The sequence below is a fragment of the Elephas maximus genome, chromosome 3, assembly GCF_024166365.1.
Source record: "Elephas maximus indicus isolate mEleMax1 chromosome 3, mEleMax1 primary haplotype, whole genome shotgun sequence".
In the NCBI taxonomy this organism is placed as follows: domain Eukaryota; kingdom Metazoa; phylum Chordata; class Mammalia; order Proboscidea; family Elephantidae; genus Elephas; species Elephas maximus.
In genome coordinates, this window is record NC_064821.1 from 48,651,132 (window position 1) to 48,676,596 (window position 25,465).

At 48.6% G+C, this 25,465-nt stretch overlaps 1 protein-coding gene across 1 annotated transcript in view; it reads left to right on the plus strand.

The window, feature by feature from the left end:
* The window catches only part of LOC126071268 (collagen alpha-1(I) chain-like), a 70,919-nt gene that overhangs the window by 39,616 nt on the left and 5,838 nt on the right, over positions 1-25,465 (plus strand). The window contains exon 3 of the mRNA XM_049875503.1: positions 12,192-13,339. Within this exon, the coding sequence (XP_049731460.1) occupies positions 12,192-13,339 (1,148 nt within the window). The remainder of the gene's footprint in view (positions 1-12,191; positions 13,340-25,465) is intronic.

The window sequence follows — 25,465 nt, forward strand, 5'->3', positions numbered from 1 at the left end:
AGCGTGAAGCCTCCTTGCTACCCAGCCACTCTCAATTTGAACAAGCTTGGCCCAGTCTCCTTCCCAGAACTGCCCACGCAGCCATTCCTCACTCCCCACTTCCCAACCTTTGGACCCCATGGTCTGCTTTTATAATCTTGCTCCAACTTCTGGCCTGAGGCTTAGCACCATTTCTACTGCTTTAGCCTCTTAACTTCTATCCTCCGTGGGTTGTGGGCTTCCCTCCTCCGACTCTGCTATCCACAGCCTAAGTGAATAACTCAAATGCCATCCCCGAAACCTTACAGCTTCCCATGTGCCTCATCCTACAAGAGGGACTCAGACTGGAGTGACGTAGCCACAAGCCCAGGAACGCCTGGGGCCGCTAGAAGCTGGAAGATGCAAGGCAGAATTCTTCCCTAGAGACTTAGGAGGGAACATGGCCCTTGTTCTGGCCTCCAGAACTGTGAGAGAACAAATTTCTGTTGTTTAAGGCAGCCAGTCTGTTTCTTTATTCCAGCAGCCACAGGAAACTCATACACCCTGAGGCCACAAATTAACTGCTGTAACAATGGCAAGAGGGACAGGTAGTAAGGGCCAGGGGCCTCGGAGCAGCCAAACTCCTGTGACCAGGGTCCTGATCTTCCTCAGAACCTATTGTTACTCCCAAGGCTCTCATATGCTTTTAATCCACACTCTCTTTGGAAAAACATACCCCCACACATATAACCTTACCATTAGCTGAAATTCAAAATCAAGTAAATACCATGACTAAGAATAATGAAAGCAATAAATTCAACCAATGCCTTGTTGTCAAAGGCCCAACCAAACTAGTCGCTGGCAAGTTGATTCTGACTCATGGTGGCCCCATGTGGGCCAGAGTAGAACTGTGCTCCATAGGGTTTTCAGTGGCTGGTTTTTCAGGCCTTTCTTCCGAGGTACCTCTGGGTGGACTCGAACCAACAACCTTTTTGTTAAGAGCAAACACATTAACTATTTGCACCACCCAAGGACTCCTTTAAAGGACACCACTCCCTTATTCTGGCCTTGGGATGGGACAAGTCCGCCCTTGAAATCCCCTATATTAACTCAACACGCCATGTTAACCTGACTTAGGGATGAGGGGAGGCTTCTGATCCCACAGTGATTTAGAAGCAGCAACTCAGAAGGAGTTTGTTAAAATCAGGTTCACTGACAGGGTCAAGGAGAAACAAAAGAGAGGAAGAGAGCAACAGAAAAAAACAGGAATACCATAAAGGCACTCACCGACACTTAAAAGAAACACTTAAAAAGACCAGGTCTGGGGCCAGGGCCTTTAGGCCACTTGCTATTCCACACTGCACAGCTCAAGAACGGACATTCAAAGTGATAATCCAACCCAAGAGAAGTGGTAAAAGGATGCTTATTCTGTTTTTAAAAGCAAGGGAAATATATGCTACATTTCAGAAAGATTTCCAACCCAAAACTGATAAAATTCAAAAGTTCTAGAGCTTAGATGACTCTTCAGCTGTCTAAAACACTCAGGGTTTCCCAGGAATCTGTCTGGGATTAGGGTACTCCCCCTGGGATGTATCTTAAACCCAAATGACAAACTGAGTATTGGAGGGAGCAATCTCCTCTCTCCCCTTTTCCTGGCAAGGTGAGGCACAGATCTGGCTGCTTCTCATCCCCACCCAACCCCTGCCATGCTCCTGAGTTCCTTGGGGTTGCCTCCACATATCTGCTCTCTCCTGCCTCTGCACACTTACATATTGTTCCCTTTGCCTGCTTTTCCCTGCAGTGAACCCTAGATTGTCCCCTCTTCACCCACCGGAGTGAAATTACCCATGATGTCCCAGGCAGAGCGACGCACCCCTCCTTTCTGTTAGCACTGCCCAGAGCACAGTGCTGGCAGTGTCGTTACACTGATGGGTATTTACTGCCAAACTCATCTTTCCTACTTAACTAGCTTCCCCATGGTCACCCCAGCATGGTACATCCACACAGAAAGAGCTCACCAAAGCATGCTGGGAACATGGATACAGAATGAGCAATAAATAAATACATTTTGAAGTTTTGATCAAATGTCTTCATTCTTCACTGGGCACTCTCTTTTCCCTCTTTGCTGATGGTGCCTCAAGACCCTGGAGCTCAGCTTCTCTTTTATAAAATTCTTGAGACCATTCTAGAAACAACCATGACTGCATTAATGCCCCAGTAGGCAAGTCCTCCCAATTCAAGGGGATCAGGAAAAATGTAAGAAATGCTGCTGGCCTCCTAACTTTTTTTTTTTTTAAGTTGTGAATCGTGGTGGTAACATGTCTTGTGGTGGACATGACAAGAAACTATGAAGACAAAAGATCCATAAGTAGAAACAGTGAAAGACAGATTCTGAGGTGACCTCCCATGGTCCTCACTTCCTGGAGTTCACACCTTGAGTGATTCTCTCCCCTTGAGTGTGGGCAGGACCCGTGACTTACTTCTAACCTATAGAAAACAGCAAAAATGATGGGCTGTCACTCCATAAGAACACTATGTTACCTAAGACTCCATATTGCCAGCAGACTAGCACTAGAGACATTCTCCCCTTGATGGCTTTGAAGAAGTAGGCTGCCATGTTGGGAGAGGCCGAGGGAGGGGGCCACATGGCAAGGACCTGTGGGTGGCCTCTAGGAGCTGTGAGCAGCCCCTGGCCAACAACCAGTAAGAAGCCAAGGACCTTGGTCCTACAACCAGTGAGAGAGAAACTCTGCTAACAACCTGAGTGAGCCTAGAAGCAGAGTCTTCTCCATTCAAGTCTCCAGATGAGATCCGAGCCGCAGCAGACACCATGACTACAGCCTTGCAGAGGACCTGTGCCTGGACTCCTGACCCGCAGATACTGTGAGATAATAGATGTGTGTTGTTTTAAGACACTAAGTTTGTGTTCATTTGTTTTGCAGCAATTGTTGTTGTTGTTAGGTGCTGTCGAGTCAGTTCTGACTCACAGTGACCCTATGTACCACAAAACGAAATACCGCCCGGTCCTGCGCCATCCTTACAATCGTTGTTATGCTTGAGCCCTTTGTTGTAGCCACTGTGTGAATCCATCTCGTTAGGGTCTTCCTCTTTTCCACTGATCCTGTACTTTGCCAAGCATGTCCTTCTCCAGGGACTGATCTGTCCTGACAACATGTCCGAAGTATGTAAGACGCAGTCTCACCATCCTTGCTTCTAAGGAGCATTCTGGTTCCATTTCTTCCAAGACAGATTTGTTGTTCTTTTGATAGTCCATGGTATATTCAATATTCTTCGCCAACACCACAATTCAAAGGCGTCAGTTTTTCTTTGGTCTTCCTTATTCATTGTCCAGCTTTCACATGCATATGATGCGACTGAAAATACCATGGCTTGGGTCAGGCACACCTTAGTCTTCAAGGTGACATCTTTGCTTTTCGACACTTCCTTTTCAGCAGATTTGCCCAGTGCAATGCATCTTTTGACTTCTTGAGTGCTGCTTCCATGGGTGTTGATTGTGGATCCAAGTAAAGTGAAATCCTTGACAACTTCAATGTTTTCTCTGTTTATCATGATGTGATTTATTGGTCTAGTTGTGAGGATTTTGTTTTCTTTTTGTTGATGTCTAGTCTTTGATCTTCATCACTAAGTGTTTCAAGTCCGCTTCACTTTCAGCAAACAAGGTTGTGTCATCTGCATAACACAACAGAAAACCAATAAATGATGATGATGATGATGATAAAGGTCCTTGACATTTACACAGTGGTGCACAGTTCTCAAAGTGCCTTCAGGCCAATTTCATTTTCCACGGTTCTTTGCATTCCCCACTCACAGTACCTGTCATACTCCTTCTTGATAGTAGCAGAGTGATTACAACTGTGGGCTCTGAGTCACGCTGTATGCAGTGTACAGAGTGTGTGTATCCAGTCGTCCCTTGGTATCCATGGGGGATTTGTTCCAAGACTCCCCATGAATACCAAAATCCAAGGATGCTCAAGTCCCTTATATAAATGGCAAAGTAGTAGTATTTGCATATCACCTCCTACGTACATCCTCCCGTATATACTTTAAATCATCTCTAGATTACCTATAACAGCTAATACAATGTAAACGCTATGTAAATAGCTATTATACAGTACTGTATTGTTTAGGGAATAAGGACAAGACTGGAGGTGAACAACGCTCAAACAACAAGTGCTGGAGAGAGGCTGAGGACCTGTAAGATGGTGGGCGGCTCCAGCAGGGTACGTCTACGCATCATTTCATTTGTATGGATTCAGCGTAGTGCTCAGCGTGGCAAATTCAAGTTTTGCTTTTTGAAACTTTTTTTTTCTGAATATTTTTGATCCGTGCTTGGTTGAATCTGCAGATGCAGAACCCACAGATACCGAGGGCCCACTGCATATGCTGTTGTTAGTTGCCATCAAGTGGGTTTCAACTCATGGTGATCTTATGTTTAATAGAACGAAACATCGTCTGGTCCTGCTCCATCCTCATGATTGTTGGCATGTTTGAGCCCATGTTTGAGACACAACAGCTTGCATGCGTTTAAGCCAGGTGCTGTCATAAACACACTTGTGCCGAGCATCTTGGTGTAAATTACATAAACCCTGTAAGCCTTGGTTTCCTCATATGTAAAATGCGGATAGTAAAGCTACCTCACAGTGCTGTTGTAAGGATTACATAATATTTGTAAAGTGTTTAGCACAGTGCCTAACACATATAAAAGCTTAATAAATATTTGTTATTTATACATTACTTCTTTTTTCCACCACCTGTCTGTCAGTTTGTCATACTGTGGTGGCTTGCATGTTACTGTGATGCCGGAAGCTATGCCACCAGTATTTCAAATACCACCAGAGTCACCCATGGTGGATAGGTTTCAGTAGAGCTTCCTAAGACAGACTAGGAAGAAAGGCCTGGCAATCTACTTACAAAAATTAGCCAGTGAAAGCTCTATGGATCACAACAGAATATTGTCCTATATGGTACTGGAAGATGAGCCCCTAGGTTGGAAGGCACTCAAAATACACAGTGGCCGCAGCAATGGACTCCAACATACCAACATCCGTGAAGATGGCACAGGACTGAAAGATGTTAGACATGGCATTGCCATGAATTGGAGCCGACTTGATGGCAACCAACAACAACAACACGCAGTATTTATGTAATTTCTGTCATCTGACTGAACTGTAAGGCCCATGGGAGGAGGGACAGTCTGTCTGGCCCTCCGCTGCATCTGGAGCATAGAGCCTTGGGTGGATCAAGGACTGTTTGGAGAATGACTGCCCTGTCTCATGTGCTCCTCAGGGAGGCTCTGAAGCCAGACGGTGCAGGTGTTATTTATTCCAAGATAAGAAAACAGGTCGAGAGACATTAAATTTGTGGCCGGTACCACTGAGGAAATGAGAGGTAGAAGGGAGACCATCTCACCCCACTGATCTTTCTTGTGTATCTCCATGGCCTTAAATACGACTTCTAACAAAGTTAATTTGACACATATTTAATGACAAGCCTAAGTGTTAGCCTCCAGTACAGTAATTAGGCTTAAATGGAAACAATTCACATAAACAAACATAATTAGCACTGTGTGTACACAGCCAAAGCACACATTTCTGGAAGCATTTGGGCGAAGGTGTGACTCTTTGGGGTAGGTGAGGGAACGGGAGAGGCAGGTGGAAGTGTTTGCTTATGTTTTGTTTGTTTTAAATTCAGTGTGGAATGATGCAGCTTACGGGTGGATCTAAAGGAATGGCACAATTCTCGCCTTCCGTGTCGGATTCTTACCCAAAGCGCCTCACGCCCAGCCGCCAACTCGTCTGTCAGTTGAGGCTTGCGTGTTGCTACGATGCTGACTGGGTTTCAATGGAGCTTCCAGACTAAGATGGACTAGGAAGAAAGGCCTGGCAATATACTTCTGAAAATCAGCTGTGAAAACCCTATGGATCACAAAAGTCCAATCTGCAACCACTCATGGGGATGGCGCAGGGCTGGGCCGCATTTCGTCCTGCTGTGCACAGGATTGCCATGAGCCAGGGGCCAACTCCACAGCAGCTAACTACAACAACAAGGGATGGAAAGTTTTGAAGTATTTTTGGATTAAATGGCTTGGGGGGGTAGGACAGTCCTCGGTGGGCGCTGAAGTGAAAGGTTCTGGAGAGCTACGGGGCACCACCCTGCAGGCTCGGAGTTGGGCAGTGGGTAAGGGGTATCATGCCCAAGGCCAAAAGGATGGGCCAAACCCGAATTCTACCTGGTCTGATACATTACTCCAGGACCTTCCCTGCTAATAGCCAACAAAGCTGTCAGCTAATGCTAGCGGGGTCTCTTTATATCCCACTGCGCACCCCTCATCTGGTTCTGCCCTGACTGGGAGGTGGAGGGTGACCAGAGCACCATAAATTCACCTATGGCTCCTGAGCAGCTGTTTCTCCAAAGTTTATGAAGAACTATTTCTCTGTCTCTCGAGGCTGGAGACGAGGGCTGAGTATTTGTCTGCTCTGGGGCTTGGGCAGATGATTCGGAGAACCACTATCCTCCTTGTGGTGATATAGAGGAGGGACTGCAGCGAGTGATTAGATCAGTCACCCTATGATTTAAAGTCGCTTCACCCATCACTGCGGGGGGATGTCATAGTAAAAGGGGGTTATAGCCAATAGTGGAGCCCTGATGGCACGGTGGTTAAGAGCTTGGCTGCTAACCAAAAGGTCGGCAGTTTGAATCCACCAGCCACTCCTTGGAAACCCTAGGGGGCTGTTCTACTCCACCCTATAGGGTCGGTATGAGTTGAAATCAACTTGATGGCAACAGATTTGGTTGTATTTGTTTTTGTTTTTTGGTGTACCAGTATTCTTATGCATTTTTGTTTCAGGTGCATTTTCATTAATTTTGTCATGAGATGACGGAAGAGATGATGGGAAAGCCTCTGAATATGTTTTAACACCAGGATTAGGAACCAATTCCATTCAACAGAGTCAACTGAGTTCCCCTCCCTCAATGTGGACACTGGCTATTGTCATGCTTCTCAGCTCCTAAGACAATGGGAAAATGGATGACAGAGGAAAGGGAGGGTCCATCTAGAGGAGAAAGAGCTGGTAGAAGAATGAGGCCTGATCTGGCCTGACAAGAGCGGGCAGTGTCCACATTGAGGGTGTCAGTTGACTGGCAAGGGCCAGCAAACTGTCCACCTTGACTCCACAGGTCCTGGGCAGGGTCTGGCTGAGCTGTGGCCCACTGCCAAACCCTGGCTTCTAGCAGCTTTGTCTGTGACATCTGTAGCCAGACCAAGAGGCAGAAATCCCAGGCTGGGCACCAATTGTCTTAATTCCTAAAGGACTTTGTAGTCAACATTTAACTTAAGACCTGACAAAGCTCCCGCCAGGCCTCCCTGACTGAATGCACACAGGCAGCCCCATTATCAGCCTGATAATGGGGCTGCCTGAAAGGAAGAGATGCTGATTTCAGTGCGTCCTGTGGCCCAGCTGGAGCTGGTACTCTCTCCCTTAACGCTTTATACTAACAGGTGTTTCTGCCCTTCCCTGTCCTAGTACAAGGCACGGCAGGCAACCCCTTCAGCAAAAGCCACCAGCATGAACTCAGCGGGAGCTGACCCAGGGCTCAGGAGGCTGGGTAGGAGGCAGCATTTCTGTTCATGAGATGGCACCATCATCACCCCACAAGGAAACAAGTCCCACAGTCTCCTTGCACCTAGATTTTTGTTTATCAAAAACTCAGATCCATCTAACAAGGGTCTGAATAGACATTTCTCCAAAGAAGACATACAAATAGCCAACAAGCACATGAAAAGAAACTCAATATCATTAGTCATTAAAAATGCAAACCAAGACCACAGTGAGATACCACTTCACACCCACTAGGATGGCCATAAATCAAAAAGATATCAATGTACGTTAGTGAGGATTTGGAGAAACTGGAACCCTCATACACTGCTGGTGGGAATATAAAATGGAGCGACCACTCTGGAAAATAGTCTGGCAGTTTTTCAAAAGGTTAAAACACAAAGTTACATATAATCCATCAATTTCAATTCCACTCCTACCCATGAAAGGGTATACACCCATGAAAAGAAAAACATGTCCACACAAAAACTTGTAACGAATGTTTATATCAGCACTATTCAACATAGCCCCAAAGCAGAAACAACCCAAATGTCCATCGACTGATGGATGGATAAACCAAACATGGTCTATCTACACAATGGAATATTACTCAGCCATAAAAAGGAATGAAGTTCTGATACATGCTACAATGGGGATGAACCTTGAAAACACATTGCTAGGTGAAAGAAGCCAGTCATAACGGACCACATATTGTGTGATTCCATTTACATGAATTGTCCAAAATAGGCAAATCCATAAATTAGCGGTTGCTGGGGAGTGGGGATGAGGAATAGAGGAGAGTGACTGTTAAGGGGTACAGGGTTTCTTACTGGGGTGATGAAAATGTACTACAATAGACTGTGATGATGGTTGTACAACTTTGCAAATATACTAAAAACACTGAATTGTACTCTGTAAATGGGTGAACTGCGTCAATAAAACTCTTTTTAAAAAGCGGAGACAGTAGTCTCTGCCTACACTCTCTCTACCTCACAGAGACTTCAGAGAAGATACCGTGAGGCTTTACACCAAGGCTGCATGGCTCTCCAGGGTGGGTCAGCAGGAGTGGCACAGTTTGCTCAGACTCAGTGGGGTCGCTCAAAATCTGACAGGAGGCCAGAGAATGAAGACAGGGCCTCTGGGCATGCTCCCTCACTCCTCTACCCCTCTTTCCTCCTGGGCCGAGGCCTCAGATGTTCCACGACACTGACTCCCCTGTATAAGAACCTTCCATCCAGCCCTAGTCCCTACCTGGAGGAGGCTCCTAAATATGTTTAGTGAATCCCCAATTTCGCTAAAGCTATTTCCCTTCAATTTACCCTTCCCTTCCCTCCAACTATCTCAGTATCCTGGGTATTCTTCCAGGCTCAGATTGAGTCCCTTCTGAACCTCCTATGAGCCCCCGAGACCCTGGAGAATTTATTATCCTATTACACTCCCCACTTGGTCTTTAGATACTCAACACTGCACAGTAGTCCCACAACATTTCATCCATCCACTCACCCATCTATCCATCCAATTATCCATCCATGCATCTATCTAACCAACCACCCATCCACCTATCCACCCACCCACCCAGCTAACAAATATTTATCAAAGGCCTGCCATATGCCAGGGGCTGTTCTGTCACTTCCCCTGTCCATTCATTTTCCCGTCCTCCAAAATGATTATCTCTCACTTTCTTCTCTCCTTCAAACCTCCACCACCCACTCCCTTAGTGATCTCACCCAAGGTCATGGTGTTGGGCACCATCTTAGTCACTCATGATTCCCTTGCCCTGACCTCTCTCCTACACTCCTGGTTCAAACACCCAATACATTCTCCATTTGAGTGTCTAACGAACAACTTACTGTAGCCAAAACAGCAAGGCTACTGCTCCCAGTTTTCCCCATCTCAATAATTTATTCACTTGTATAAGCCACAAACACTGGAGTTACCTTTGTCTCCTCTGTCTTTCACCCCATCCCTTACGTCCATCCAGCACAAGGTCTGTTTGCTCTCCTTTCAAGACCTACTGCTTCCTGCCCCCTCCACTCCTACAATTCTAGCCCAAGCCACTGTCATTTCTAGCCAGACCAGTTCTCCCTGCTGCCACCCTTACTTCATCTTTAAACAGCAGCCAGAGTGATAGTTTTAAAACCTTAGATCCTGACAGTCCCAACTCAAAATCTTCCAAAGCCTGCAGAAAATCACCCTTTGGGTTTTACTCTAAGCCCTTAGGGTGTACAAAGCCCCGCACCATCTGGCCCCAGTGAGGCTGGAGGGAGAGTCATCTATCATGACTCTGCCTCCAGCCTCACTGGCTTTCTGGCAATTTCTCAAATGCACCAAACACAGGCCCTTTGCACTTACCCTTCTGCTTTAAAAACTCTCCCCTTCTCGTTATTCAGGATTCTGCTCAATGACTTAACCCCCTCATTAAAAACAGCACCCCTCCCTCATGCTCTCATCCCTCTACCCCTTCACAGCATTCACACAACATTGTTTTATTTATTGCCTGTCTCCTCCACCAAAAAGTAATTCAAAGCTCCCCAAAGGCAAGAATTTTTGTCCATTTGGCTACCTGCTATATTCCCGATGCTAGAATAATGCTAGCACTTAGCAAAGACTCAACAGCTATTTGTTGAACAAATGAATGAGTCCTGCCTAGTGACTTTCTTACATGGGTGTGTCTGATCTCCTCCAACCAGACTGTGAGCATCTTATAAACGGGCAGCATCTTGCTCATCCTTTCACCCTTCTACACCTTCTGTACCAGGGGCTGGTTACATGGGGAGATACAGAGCCAGGGTGGCAGTGCCACGAGGATCAACGGGAAGTGGATGCCTGGCGAGCTGTGACGAGAAGGACCGGAAGCCTGTCTAGGTTTAGCATTACCGATTTTCGATGTGTGCCAAGGGCACAGGATGGAGGGTAAATGTGTAGTCCTTGAGGTTGCCAAGCCAGTTAACCAGGGGGTCACAGGGGCCAGAAGGAAAGCTGAACTGGCAGGACAGAGGAGGGCAGAGATGGCTATTCCCTAGGCTTGGGAAGCTCAGGAGACAAGCCACTTACTCACATGGCAGAAGAAGACAATGGGCCCCAGGGTACCAGCTGATGCTGTCTCCAGCAGCTCCCCTGGCTCTTGGATGGACCTTCAGAGGGAACGCCAGCAAGTACAGGAGCCCCTCCTTTTCTCAGTCCACCCATCTTGGCCATCACTGCCCAGTACTTGTGGCTCATGCAGGAGGAAACAGAAGCTCATGGGACAGGCCATTTGTCCCAAAAGTCTCTCAGAACTGGGGGTGGAAACAGAACTGGCCCCACCTAACTTATAGTGGGCTGTTCTGCCCCCTCTCCCCATGTGACTTTTGGCATCTGCTAAAGGTTATTTGGAGCCCCAGTACTGCAAAATGTTGGCAGTTCGAATCCACCAGCCGCTTCTTGGAAACCCTATGGGGGCAGTTCTACTCTGTCCTATGGGGTCGCTATGAATCAGAATCAACTCAATAGCAATGAGTCTGTTTTTTTGTTTGTTTTTAAGGGTATTTATCCTGGAGCCCGGAAACCCTGGTGGCGAAGCAGTTAAGTGCTACGGCTGTTAACCAAGAGGTCAGCAGTTCAAATCCGTCAGGTGCTCCTTGGAAACTCTATGGGGGCAGTTCTGTTCTGTCCTATATGGCCGCTATGAGTCGGAATCGACTCGATGGCAGTGTTTTTTTTTTTTTTTTTTTAATCCCGGAGCCCAGGGTGGATGTATCACGGAGGGCACAGGCCCTGGGTCTTTCTACGGAGCCATAATGTCCCCTCACTGTGCCCCGGGGGGACAAAGAAATCAGTGAGCACGCTGGGGCCGCTGCTCATATCAGTGCTGACACCCACAGTCCACCCAACCTGGGAGAGGGGCCTCTGTAGCCCCATACCTGCAGTTCCCAACCATGACTCTGAGCACCGCCCTCCCTTTCAGTCCGGGTCCTGACGGCAGCCCCGAGGCTGGACAGTGCTGGGGGTAGGGGGCGCTCCTGTTCACAGAGAGGCCGGAAAGCTTTGAAAAAGCTTTATCTCGTCTCTCTCCTTAAAACACAAGCCTTCAGAATACTCGCTCTCTTACATAACCCTACTTTAGTGTCCAAGCACTTCCTATATCTGCCGAGATTTTTCACAGCAACCCTGAGAAGCTGGTATCAACGCCCCCACCTTCATGGGGAGGGCAGGGCACCTCCGGAAGGTGGAAGTATTTGCTGCTGGCCCGCTGTTGGTTAGCAGCAGCGGTTAACACTAGCGTTCAAGCCTTCGCACTCCCAGACCGGTGGCCTCCCTCGCACCACGATGGAGACTGAGGAAGAAAGAGCATCTGGGCAAAACCAAAAAAAAAAAAAACTTTCTCCCCAGAGATTATGAAATCAAAGAGCATTTTGTTGCTTCTTGGAAATTTTCCCCCCTATGGCTCCGAGGCTACACCATTCAACAGAGTTCATTATTATTATTATTATTATTAAAGTAGTTGGTCTAGTTCCTGCCTCCTTCTTTACAAACTTTCAGACATACGGAGAAACAAAAGCTTACCTGAGTTCACCTTTGGATGGGGCGAGGTTCTGCCGACTTCCAGCCCCCTCCGGTCCCAGGACTTGGCCACAGGGTTCGAGAGAAATCTCGAAATGCCCCCGATCTGCCTGGTCCCCCGGGGAAACAGCCCGGCCCAAACAAGCCCAGGCAAGCCCGGGCAGAGCCCCGCCACCGGGGCCTCCCTCCTGCGCGCACCGCGGGCCCAGGGCGGGGGACGGGTCTCTCCAGCCGGGGACCCGGGGAGCTGGGGTCGCCCCAGACCGCGGCTGCAGCGGCACCTCACCACCTGAAAGGAAAAGGGACCAGGTCGGGCAGAGGGGCGGGACCGGCTCAGGCAGGCATGGGACTCGGGCCGGGGCGCGCCGCGCTCACGTCGGGCCTGGCTGTGGCAGTGGCCGGGTGCACTGTGCGGGGCGCGCCGCGGGGACCGGTCTGTCCCGGCCCGGGTCGCGAACCCGGCCTTCCCTCGCTCCACCCGCCTCGGCTGGCGCCTCCCCAGCAACAGAGTCGAGTCTTCCGAAGCCCCTCGCCACGGCCCCCGCGGGGTCCCGGGCGGGGCGCCTCTCCTGGAGCCGCCGTTCCCCGCTCTACGGCCATCGCGATGCTTCCGGGGGCTCCAGAGCGCCCCTTCGCGGCGGGCTCGGGGGTCCTGGAGGAAAGACCAAACGGAAACCACGGGGCGCTCTCCGGGTGCCCGGCCCGCGGGCCTGCCCCGGGAGAGGGAAGACGAAACCCACTGCCCGGGCGGAGACAGGCGCGTCCCGGAGTCTGGACGTGTTGTCTCCGCGACATCGCCAGTCCCGAGCGCTCGAAGCTCCCGCGCAGCCCCGGGCTCAAGGAGAAGGGAAAGGACCGCCGGGGCCAGGATCTGGCACCCCACCGCCCCCGCCGGCCCGCGCCCCGCCCCCATTACCGCGCCCCCAAGTCCCGGCAGCGCCGGCCGCAAGCGTGACTCGACGCGGCGCGGCGCGGCGCGTCCTGCGGCGCGGGACCCTGCTCGGCCAGCTGGCACTGCCAAGGGAGCGGCTCCGGTTCTGCGGGGTTTGGCTCCCGGAGACGCAGACGTGGACGCGGGACCCAGCCGAAAGGTCCGGGACACCGAGCTGCGGGAAGGAGCCGGGGCCCTTTTCTCACCACGTCCACGCTGCGCTGCGCCGAGTGGGCACGTGCAAGGAGGCCCCCGAAGACCCCATTCACCCACCCACCCACCAGCGCTGCGGGTAAGAGGCTCCTCAGCCAACACCCACCCCCTCAACCGTCTTGTATCCCCACCCAGTCAGATCCAGTCTGAACCCAGGACCCTTCGGGGACTGGTTGCGCTAGGGCCACCGTACTCAGGCACCTCACTTGCGCCTTCCCCTTCCCCACCCTTTTGCGGAAGGGAAATCTGCTCCTCGGAAGCAAACTCTCCTCAGGGACTCACACTCATGCACGCTCACAGACCCCTTGGTTGTCGGCTCCCTCCCCTCCCCTCCCCTCCCCGCCCCCCCGGACCCCACAGCGTGCCCAGGGCCGCGCAGGTACAGTTCCTGGCTGCATCTATTCCTCCAGAGGGACAAACCTGGAGACACCTGCAGGGCAAAAGTTTTCTTGGCTTCAGGAGGCCTCGCACCCTGAAGTGAGGGCAGGAGACTCGATCGCCCTGGGCTGGGGAAGATAGAGAAGCATTTGCTGCGTAGGTGTATGACCACATTTGGGTGTACCAGAGGCAGCAAGTGGAGGCCGGGTGTGAGCAGCACCTTTTTGACAGATGAGAACCAGGCTCACAGGGACATGTCTGCGTGGAGCCTATGCTTCCCACTCCTCCCGGGATTCTAGAACAGCCCTAGAGAAGGAGTGAGCTGGCTGACGGGTGAGCAGCCCAAGGGCCTGTAGAAGGCTGCAAGTCAGGCCTCCCTTTCCCCACGGTGACATCACCAGTCCCAGTCGCTCATAGGTCCCTCCCCTGCAGGGGAGGGGCAGCTCTTCATCCCCTTTGCCCACCCCAGGGCAGCCTTCACCATGGAGCCTATAGGGTGAAGAAGGCCTTCCCAGATCCTTAAAGACTCAGGAGGCTGAGATGAAGCCGACCACCCTGGAGGCAGCATAGGGCCATGGAAAGGCCTGCTTTGTGGCCAGACAAATGTGGATTCTAATCCTGTTAAGCCTAGTACTGTGTGAATTACGGCAGTAATCAGAATTAGCTTGAACAACAACAAAATGAATTAGGTTGCATGGAGTGCTTATGGTGTGCCAGACATTATCCTACACCCTCCCCCAGGTAACCTCATTCAGTCTTCACAACAATCCTGTGAGATGGGTACTAATCCAACCACCTCCCCCCGCCCGCCAAAAAAAAAAAACACCATTGCTGTGGAGTCCATTCCTACTCATAGCGACCCTATAGGACAGAGTAGAACTGCCCCATAGGGTTTTTAAGGAGCAGCTGGTGGATTCTAACTGCTGACTTCTGGTTAGCAGCTGTAGATCTTAACCACAGCGCCACCAGGGCTCTGAGATGGGTATTACTACCATCCTATTTCTCAAAAGAAAGGCCTGGCAATCTGCTTCTGAAAGGTCACAGCCTTGAAAACCCTATGGAGCACAATTCTATTCTGCACACATGGGGTTGCCATGAGTCGAATGACGGCAACTAACAACACCACCCTATTTACAGGTGAGAAAATGGAGAGTGAGAAGGGTAGAGCTTGGCCACCATCACATGGTGGGGAGTGGGGTGGAACCAGGACCCAGATTTATGCCTCTTGGGCCCCCAAGCTCTCCCTCCTTAAGTACCTGCCACATGGCCTCAACTTAGCAAACTGGTTATACTCTCTGAGCCTCAGTGACCTCCTCTGTGCAGACAGCATCAGGCTCATTGTACAGATTCAATAAATGTTGTGGAATGAATGAAGGATGGAACTAATAAACAACCCTCTAGGACTGCACAAGATAGTACCTGGCACCTACACTCTCACTAACTCAGCGTTCATCTACCAGCCTCAATGGCATGCCCGCTGGGCACCAGGCACGGAGGAAACGTTTGTTCTCTTCTCCATGAGTGTGGAGACTTGGGAGCCTTTTCATCTGGGTGCTCCACCCTGGCTGGAACCGTCAGAATGCCTTGATTTGGGCAGCAAATGATTGAATCGTTACACCTTGGAGACACTAGACCCTGGTGACTAGAGAACTGAAACGGATAATTCTTGTTCACTTTTCTGTCCAGAGAGGCAAAACCCTATCCAGGCCTTTTTTGTTGTTGTTTATTTGTTTGTTTTAGCATTTTAGGGTAAATGGGGGCTGTTTTAAGAAAATCTATTTGAAAAGCTATGTCTCACTTCTCCCTTGTTCCATCAGGCATGGAGAGGGTGCTCTTTCTTTTCATTTTAGACACTGGGCCCATTTATATTTCTTCTAGCACACATCTAGCATCCAGAGATAACAAAAAAAAAAAGGTGCTGTTGAGTTGACTCCGACTTATGGCAACCGCACGTGTGTCAGAGTAGAGCTGTGCTCCATAGGGTTTTCAATGACTAATTTTTTTCAGAAGTTGACCTTCAGGCATTCCTCCCAAGGCATCTCTGGGTGGATTCTGACCTCCAGCTTTTCAGTGTGCATTAACCGTGTACACCACTCTGGGACTCCACACAGTCTTACACCTCTAACTAAGGGAAAAGGGGGCCATGAAGAAAGGAGGCTACGCAGGCTTTGGTTGTTGTTAGGTGCCATCAAGTCAGTTCTAACTCATACTGACCCCATGTACAACAGAATGAAACACTGCCTGGTCCTATGCCATCCTCACAGTCGTTGTTATGCTTGAGCCCATTGTTGCAGCCACTGTGTCAATCCATCTCATTGAGGGTCTTCCTGTTTTTCACTGACCGTCTGCTTTACCAAGCATGATGTCCTTCTCCAGGGACTGGTCCCTCCTGATAACATGTCAAAATACGTTAGACAAAGCCTCTCTGTCCTTGCTTCTAAGGAGCATCCTGGTGGTACTTCTTCCAAGACAGATTCTTTCTTCTGGCAGTCCCTGGTATATTCGATGTTCTTCACCAACACCATAATTCAAAAGTGTCAATTCTTCTTTGGTCTTCCTTATTGTCCACCTTTAGCATGCAAATGAAGTGATTGAAAAATACCATGGCTTGGGTCAGGCACACCTTAGTGCTCAGAGTGACATGGTTACTTTTCAACACTTTTAAAGAGGTCTTTTGCAGCAGATTTGCCCAATACGTCATCTGATTTCTTGACTGCTGCTTCCATGGGTGTTGATTGTGGATCCAAGTAAAATCAAATCCTTGACAACTTCAATCTTTTTTCCTTTTATCATGATGTTGCTTATTGGTCCAGTTGCAAGGATTTTTCTTTATGTTGAGGTGCAATCCATACTGAAGGCTGTAGTCTTTGATCCGGTAGCATGGATAAGCTTAAAATATGCCCCCGAGTGCCCTGTGCCCACATCCCCACCCATTGATGTGAAACAGCCTGCCCAGGAGGCCTTTTGCATCTTGGATTTAACCACAGAAGCTCAGAGTCTTTTGGTGGCTACCTGGCCAACCTCCCTCTTGTAAGATGATCTTCTCCCCTCAGATGAGGAAAATTAACTCTATAAAGTACCTGGAAACATCCAGCTCCAAGTCAATCGAAAACTCAGGAAAGGCACCCCAAGGAATCCCGATCTCCAGTCTGTCTATGGACCCATCTCATCCAAAAATGTTAACTTAAAAAAGAATGACGAAATGTTCTGGAATTAGATAGTGGCGATGGTTGCACAACACCATAACACTGAGAATATACTAGAAACCACTGAATTTTACACTTTCAAACAGTGAAATTTATAGTATATGAATTGTATCTCAATTTTTAAAAAAGGGGCCACCACCTTCCTTACTGGCCTAAGAATACATGACATGAACCCAGCTAACCTCCTGCAAGCTCTGGCACTCTTGGTAAACTGATAAATACAAACTCCCCTAACTTAGAAGATCTAACCTTGGATGTGGTAATAGGAGGACCAGGCCTCCTGAGGCTGTAGCCATTCTTGGCTGGGGTTCTGGCTTGTGGCTGCCACAGAGGCAAGTGGTCAAGAGATCAAGAGGCAAATGGTCCCTTATGCCCCCAAAGATAGGACTGCAGGGACACAGGGCCCCAGACCAGGCCCTATAGAAAGAAGGTCTTGGGAGGAGGGGCTTTCCTCATTGCAGCCCTGACATCAGAGAATTCCTTGTGATGGTGGCAATGGTGGTGATAGTGGGTGGGCAGGTGAGTGTGTATGTGGCATGATGATGGTGGGTTGGTAAGTGTGTGTGTACATGTGCATATGTGTGTGTGGTATGTGGCATGGTGTTGATGGCTGGGTGAGTGTGTGTGTGTGGTGTGTGGTATATGGCACAGTGTTGGGTGGGTGAGTGTGTGTGTAGTGTGTGGCATATGGCATGGTGTTGGTGGGTGGGTGAGCGTGTATGTGGTATGTGGTATATGGCACCGTGTCGGGTGGGTGAGTGTGTGTGTGGTGTGTGGTATATGGCACGGTCTTGGGTGGGTGAGTGTGTGTGTGGTGTGTGGTATATGGCACGGTGTTGGGTAGGCGAGTGTGTGTGTGTGGTGTATGGTATATGGCATGGTGTTGGTGGGTGGGCGAGTGTTTGTGTGTGGTGTGTGACATGTGTGCATGTGCTCCAGGGAGCCCACTGAATACTTACAAGGCCCTGGCAGCGGGAAAGCACAGTTTTCAATGCCCCTTCTGTGCATAAGGAAGCCCAATTTGACTTGCTGGGCTGGTGAAGAAATTACTTGTTGTTGATAGTTGCCATAAGTCTGACTCATGAGTAAGTGTAAGAAGTCAAAACACTGTATAAAGGGGAGACTGATTTTAAAGTGTTGGCTCATTGCTTGTGCTGACTGGGCATTTCAACTAAATATAGCTTTAAGGTCCTGATTATGTTCCAGGTTCTAAAGTCTTATGCATAAAATCAGCCTTTTTTTCTAATTGAGGACAGAGGCCAACGTATCCTTAGGAGATTAGATAGATGGATTAATAGATATCTAATACATGTATGGACCCCAGTGGCGAAGTCATTAAGAGCTATGGCTGCTAACAAAGGGTCGGCAGTTTGAATCTACCAGTCGCTCCTCGGAAACCCTATGGGGCAGTTCTACTCTGTCCTGTAGGGTCACTATAAGTCAGAACAAATGCAATGGCAGCAAGTATTTTAAAATACAAATATTTTATTTTAAAAAACCAGTTGCTGTCAACTCCAACTCATGATGGTGCCATGTGTGTCCGAGTAGGATTATGCTCCATAGTTTTAATGACTGATCTTTCATAAGCGGATCGTCAGGCCTTCTGAGTGCCTCTGGATGGACTCGAACCTCCAACCTTTGGGTTGACAGCTAAGCGTGTTAATCATTTGTGCTACCCAGGGACTCCAGCCACGTGGCTAGTGGCTACCAGACTGGAAAGCAAGCTCTAACATCCATCCTGAGTTAAGCCAGAGCATCAGAATGCTGCACACATGGGCTACGTCATATAATGGCTTGCTTACGTTGAGATGGAAACCCTGGTGGCGTAGTGGTTAAGTGCTACAGCTGCTAACCAAGAAGTTGGCAGTTGAATCCGCCAGGCACTCTTTGGAAACTCTGTTGGGCACTTCTACTCTGTCCTATAGGGTCGCTATGAGTCGGAATTGACTCAACGGCACTGGGTTTGGTTTTGGTTTTATGTTGAGATACCCTATGAGAAAGTGACCTATAACACCCCTCCCCACCCCCTAAGCTTTCTCTAAGGATCTTGTTGAAACTGTTCATTACATGAAGCATACTAAGTATTGATAGGAGTTTCCATGACAACCACTTTTGGGGCCTGGAATCCCCAATCAAATGCAACATGATAAGGAGATTTTCTCTGGTCGCCAAATCGTCCTTTAAATGGGTTGAAGGCTGAAGGCCTTTCCACATAAAGTCAGCTAATGCACTTTGATTATAACTCAAAGTGGTCAAGTCCAAGTGCTCATTTTGCTCGACCCACTGGGGTCATTTGACACAGTTGATTCCTTCCTGATCTTTGAAACTCCTTTTTTTTTTTTAAATGTGGATTATTGGACACCATGTCTCTTGGTTCCCAGCTATGGCACTGACCACTCCTTCTCAGTCTCCTTTGCTGGCTTCTCCTCTACTCCCCAACCTCTTTGTATTAGAGGCCCCATGGCTTGGTCCTTGGACCCCTTCTCCACCTACACTCCTTCCCGAGTGATCTCATCCAGCCTCGTGCTTTAATTAACATCTGTACGCTAATAACTCCCAAATTGAAATCTGCAGCCACAACCTCTCTGCTGACCTCCGGGCTCTGACATCCAGCTACCAATTTAAAGTCTTGTGGATGTGTAGTGGGAACCACAAATGTAATATATCCAAAACTGAAGTCCTGACTCCAGCCTCCCTACCCAGAACTGCTTCTTAGAAGTCTTCCCCATCACCATAAAAGGCAACTCCATCCTTCCAGTGCTCTGGCCAATAACTTTGCAGTTCACCTTTGACTCCTCTCTCTCGCACCCCACATGGAATCTGTGTAGTGAAGAATTAACTTTACCTAAAGAGAAGGTCACTATGAGTCAGAACTGACTCAATGGCACCTAACAACAACAACAAAGAGAAGTCTGGCCTTGGCCCTGGGCCACTGGACAAAACCCTCCAGTAGCTCCTAAAAGGTTCAGTGTGAACTGACTCCCGACTAACTCTCTCCCTGTGCTCTCTCCCTTGCTTACTCTGTTCCAGACTCTGCAGCTGGTGTCACAGTGAAGGTGGTCTTGTGCAGACGTTTCCCCCATCTAACTTTATAGCTGGACCCTAACTCCTTGCAGCTGGGATCAGAAATCTTGGGCAGACTTGGCAGTCTGGAGGACTGTGCCCTTCACCTTGCAGTTTGGCTAACTCTATGTACAAGTCATCAGCAGAGCCTGATGGCTCCACCTCCGAATAGTTCTGAAATCCAAACACTTCTCTGCTTTGCCTCATCACCTTTGTTGCTCCACTCTTGTCTAAGCCACCATCATCTTTTGCCCAGATTATCGTCAGCCTTCTAGCTGGTTTCATTTGCCCTTTGTATCCCAATGTCTGTTCTCAGTATAACATCCAGGAGTGATCTCTTTCAGATGAAGTCAGATCATGTCAATCTTCTGCTCAAAACCCTCCAGTAACTCCTAAAGGTTCAACGTGAACTGGCCCCCAACTAGCTCTCTGATCTCATTTCTTTCTGCTCTTGGTTTGCTTACTCCATTCCAGCCACACTAGCCTCCTTGTTGATCTTGGAATGGACCAGGCACACTCCTACCTCACGGCCTCTGCACTTGCTGTTCCATCTGCCTGGATTGCTCTTCCCCAGATTCCCACATGGCTTGCACCCCCTTCCTTCAGGTCTCTGATCAAATATCACCTGTGTGATAGTGTTATGTGTCAACCTGGCTAGGCTTTGATTATCGGTGGTTGTGGCAGACTAGCTGCTCTCCTGTACGTAATGTGATGTAATTACTTTTCATGATGTGATCAGCCAATCAGTTGATAGGGGATTTTCCTTAGGGCTGTGGCCTGCCTCCAGAATATAAATGAATGTGGCAAAGCTCTCTTTCTCTCTCTTTTCCTCTGTTTCTTAACCTTGTACTCTTCTCATTGCCTAACCTCCAGTTCTTGGTATGTAAACCTGCTGAGGTTTCTAGCCTGCCACCTACCTAACCTGCAGATTTTGGATCCGGCAGCCCCTGCAACCCCGTGAGCCAGCAGAGGCCTCCAGCCTGCCACCTGACGTGCAGATTTTGGACTTGGCAGCTCCCATAATTTCATGTGCCATTTCCTTGAAGTAAATTTCTCTATATATGTTTATATATATACATCTCACTGGTTTTGATCCTCTAGAGAACCCAGACTAAGACAACGTGATTGATGAGGCTTCTCAGTTAGCCCCTATCCCCCTTACTTGCTTTATTATTTGTCTACATATATTCCATATATTTTTCTATATATGTTATATATTTGCCTGTTTGTTTATTATCTATCTTCCCCAACCATCACTAAAATTTTAGCTCCATGTGGGCAGGGACTTTGTTTTATTCACTGCTGTATGTCAGCATTTAAGATAGTGTTCAGTGTATAGTAATTGCTCAGTAAATATTTGTTGAAATGAATAAACCGGCATAGGCTACCCAACCTCAAGTCTTTGCTCATCTTACCCCTCCACTTGAAAGGTTTTCTCCACCGAGCTGTGTCTCCCAGCTCTAGTCATCACTCAGTAAATATTCTGTCCGTGTCTTAAGGCCAAGGTGGATTTAGGCTTTTTGTGATGATCTCAGTGCACACCATGCCCATGGTTCCTTCCAAGGAAAATGCTCCCTTCCTGATGAAACGGAATCCCTAGTTCTGTGTCATATAACCTGCCTCCATCTCTTCTCATTGGACCAAGGTCAACACCTCTCTATAGGTGTTTGCACCTGTCTACAGGTACTTATACCTATCCATAGGTAGCCAGTCTTAGGCTTGTAAGGGATCTGTAATGTGGCCTGGCACTAAAATAGTTGAATCAATGTGTGAAATACTGAGGGAATACAACTGTCACCAGTGGGAGCTCTAGCTATGTGGGTCATGAGGTAGAAAGAGGCCTGATGGGCTATACCAAAACAAACAAAAAAAAAACAAACCCATGGCCGTCGAGTTGATTCTGACTCATACCAACCCTATAGGACAGGGTAGAACTGCCCCATAGGGTTTCCAAGGAGCAGCTGGTGAATTTGAACTGCCGACCTTTTGGTTACCAGCCGAGCTCTTAACAACTGTGCCACTAGAGCTCCCAACACAGGTCACCTAGGAGGGCAGTGGCGGCAGTGGCAGTGGGTGCACCCACAGTGGCTCTGAGTTAGGCCAAAGGTAAGGGTCAATGAAAGTTGGGTACAAGCAGTATCTACGAGGTGGAGAAAAGACATACTGTGTAGAGAGTAGGGAGACCAGGGGGTAGAAGAAGAAGTGGACCAAGAAGAGCAGATGCACAGAAGAAACTGAGGCCTAGTGGTGGTGGAACAAATGCACAAGGATCCAGAACTGACCATGGCTGAGGATGGCCACAGAGCTCCCTTGGATTCGGAAGGTATGGTCCTCATCTTGATGAACCTAGCTGTCCTCTCTCTTGGGCCCACTACATTGGCTTCACCAAAGGAACCAAACAGAACGGGGCCTTGGGACCAACACCATCATCACCATCGTTCACCACCATTAAGCAGTCACTGCCATCATCATCTGCACTTAATAGTTAACTGAGTTTCCATCCTGGGCCCCCAATGAAACATTAGAGGGCATGGTGTAACGCAACTGAAGTGGTACTTAAGCCATGGTTGCAACACCCATTTCCTGTAGCCAAAGAGCCATGGGAGGAAAAAGTAACAATTCTTTCCTAATACAGAAAATATTAACATAATCACTTTATTTCTGATACGTTGTTGTTGTGTGCCATCAAGTTGATTCCACCTCATAGTGACCCTATTGGACAGAGTAGAACTTCCCCATAAGGTACCTAGGCTGTAATCTTCATGGGAGCAAAATGCCAGGTCTTTCTCCCATGGAGCCTCTGGTAGGTTCAAACTGCTGACCTTTCAGTTAGCAGCCAAGTGCTGAATCGTTGCACCACAAGGGCTCCTTTTTCTGATATAGATAACTACATTATTCTATTGGTTAATCAGGAAAAAAAGGAAGAGTAATCTCATGCCAGTAGAAAATGAGGAATATTCTATAGTAGAGAGGGTTGTCCCTTGAAGGGTGATGTAATGAGTTGAATTGTGTCTCCCGAAAAGGTATGTTAAAGCCCTCACCCTTGGTACCTGTGAATGTGACCTTATTTGGAAATGGGGTCATTGGAGATGAAATTAGGATGAAGTCACTAGGGTGAGCCCTAATCTCTATGACTGGTGGTCCTTACGAGAGGAGAAGAGACACAGACAGATGCAGAGGGAAGACAGACAACAAAGAGAGAGGCAGAGATGAGAATTAGCTGTCACAAGCCAAGGAATGCTTGAGGCTACTAGAAACCAGAAGAGGCAAGGAAGAACCTTCCCCTAGAACCTTTGGAGAGAACATATCCCTGCCAACACCCTGAATTTGGACTTCCGGCCTCCAGAACTGTGAGACAGTACATTTCAATTGTTTTAAACCACCCTCTCTGTGGTAAGGTGTTATGGCAGAACTAGGAAGCTAATATATTTGAGTTGAATAGAATTCTGCACCTGGGTTTTGAGATTGTGGCTTGGAGAATGCTGTAGAAATGCTGAGAGCAGGTAAAATTAAACCGAAGCCACTGCTATTGAGTCAATTCCAACTCATAGTGACCCTACAAGACAGAGTAGAACTGCCCCACAAGGAAGCTGACTGCCACATTTTTCTCCTGCAGAGCAGCTAGTAGGTTCGGAACTGCGGACCTTTTGGTTAGTAGCTGAGTGCTTAACCACTGCACCACCAGGGCTCCTCAGAGCAGGTGGGGCTATTGTTAAGTACAGCCAAAGGAAAAGAAACACCATATTTGGTGGAATGGGCCGGCCATCTAAGGGAAGTCTACCCTGAGGGATAGCCGAGGCCAACAAAAAACCAAACCCATTACCATCGAGTCAATTCTGACTCATAGCAACCCTATAGGACAGAGTAGAACTGCCCCATAGAGTTTCCAAGGAGCACCTAGCAGATTTGAACTGCTGACCCTTTGGTTAGCAGCCATAGCACTTAGCCACTACGCCACCAGGGTTTCCCAGCAAAAAAAGAGGCAGAAAGAAAGGCACGCCAGATCCTAGAGTATATGACCACATCAAACACGAGGACCCTGGGGTTGACGCTCGGAAACAGTGCAGGTGATTTTCCTTAGCAGAACCCCTTCTTCTCTCCCCAGCCACACCCAGCTGTCCCTGAATCCTCACATCCTTTGGCGGGGACTGAAGTGTTACGTATGCGAAGTCATCACCCCTTTCATCGTTATACTTAGCTGTGACTGAGCACCAGTCAGGCCTGTCTATAAATAGGAAGAACACTTAGCTCGGCCCTCAGAAAATTGTGCATTGGAAGTGTAAGGACTCCTGGCTGGAAGAGATAAAGGACACTTACAGGACTTTTTGCTGGAGCTGTGTGTCTCCCACTTGCCTTGAAGGAGGACCTTGGGAAAGCAGCCACGTTGGGCCTCCGGGGATCTAAAGAAGGCAAAGAAGCCAAGCAGTTAAAAAAAACCAAGCCAATTCCGGGCGCAGATGCACATCGAGGTGATTTGTGGGGTGCCTGGCAGATCTCTTCCAACCAAGTATCACTCACCGACCTGCCCTCCAAAGAGTGATTTTACCCTTAGGCGTGCCCTCCTTTGAATTAAACCAGAAAGCCAAGCCAGTTGCCACCACATCGATTCTAACTCATGGCAACCCCAGAGGTATCTGAGTAAAACTGTGCTCCACAGGGCTTTCAGTGCCTGATTTTTCAGAAGTAGGTCGCCAGGCCTTTCTTCCAAGGGGCCTCCAGAAGGATTCAAACCTCTGACTTTTCAGTTAGCAGTCAAGCGCGTAACCATTTAACCATCCCCACCCAGGGACTTCTAGTAGAGCCTTGTGTGTGCTGGTATTCCCCAGCAGATGCAAACTTTTAAAGTAGAAGAGAGAGATGGGTTATTCAGAACAGGAACATGGCGCTCGGGCCACTGGGCTGAGTGGAGGTGCTGAGCAGAGGCTCCTAGGTGACCTGGGGCCCCTTTAAGTCTAGGGAGTGGCCTGGGAGGCCAGTGGAATGAAGGCAGGAAGGAAGCATCAAAGGTGAGCTTGGCCTATTTTAGGATTTTATCGTTGGCCAGCCCTATTTTCCAAAGAAAACTCATTGCTGTCAAGTTGATTCCGACTCATAGTGGCCTTATAGCGACCCTATAAGAACTGTATAGGACAGAGTAGGACTACCCCATAGGGTTTCCAAGGCTGTTATTTTTACAGATGCAGACCGCCACTTCTTTCTCCTTTGGAGCGGCTGATGGGTTTGAACCTCCAGCCTTTCAGTTAGCAGCAAGCATTTAACCACTGAGCCACTGTGCCACCAGGGCTCCTTTTAGCACTATCTGACTCCTCTTGTTTTGGGAAAAAACAAGACCAGCACTCGTGCCTGGTCTACTCCCTGTTGTGAAATAAGTACACTTATTATACAGAAAGCAGCCTGATCTCTCTGAGACCTTGTACAGACTCTTGACAACACCTGGGCTGCAGGGCAAGGTGAACTTCAGGCCACAGAGGGGGAATATCTTGAGTGTGGCATCATTTCAGAGGACACGAGACACCCAGGCCACTGGCACATTGTGGGGGCCCTGGGATTTTACACAG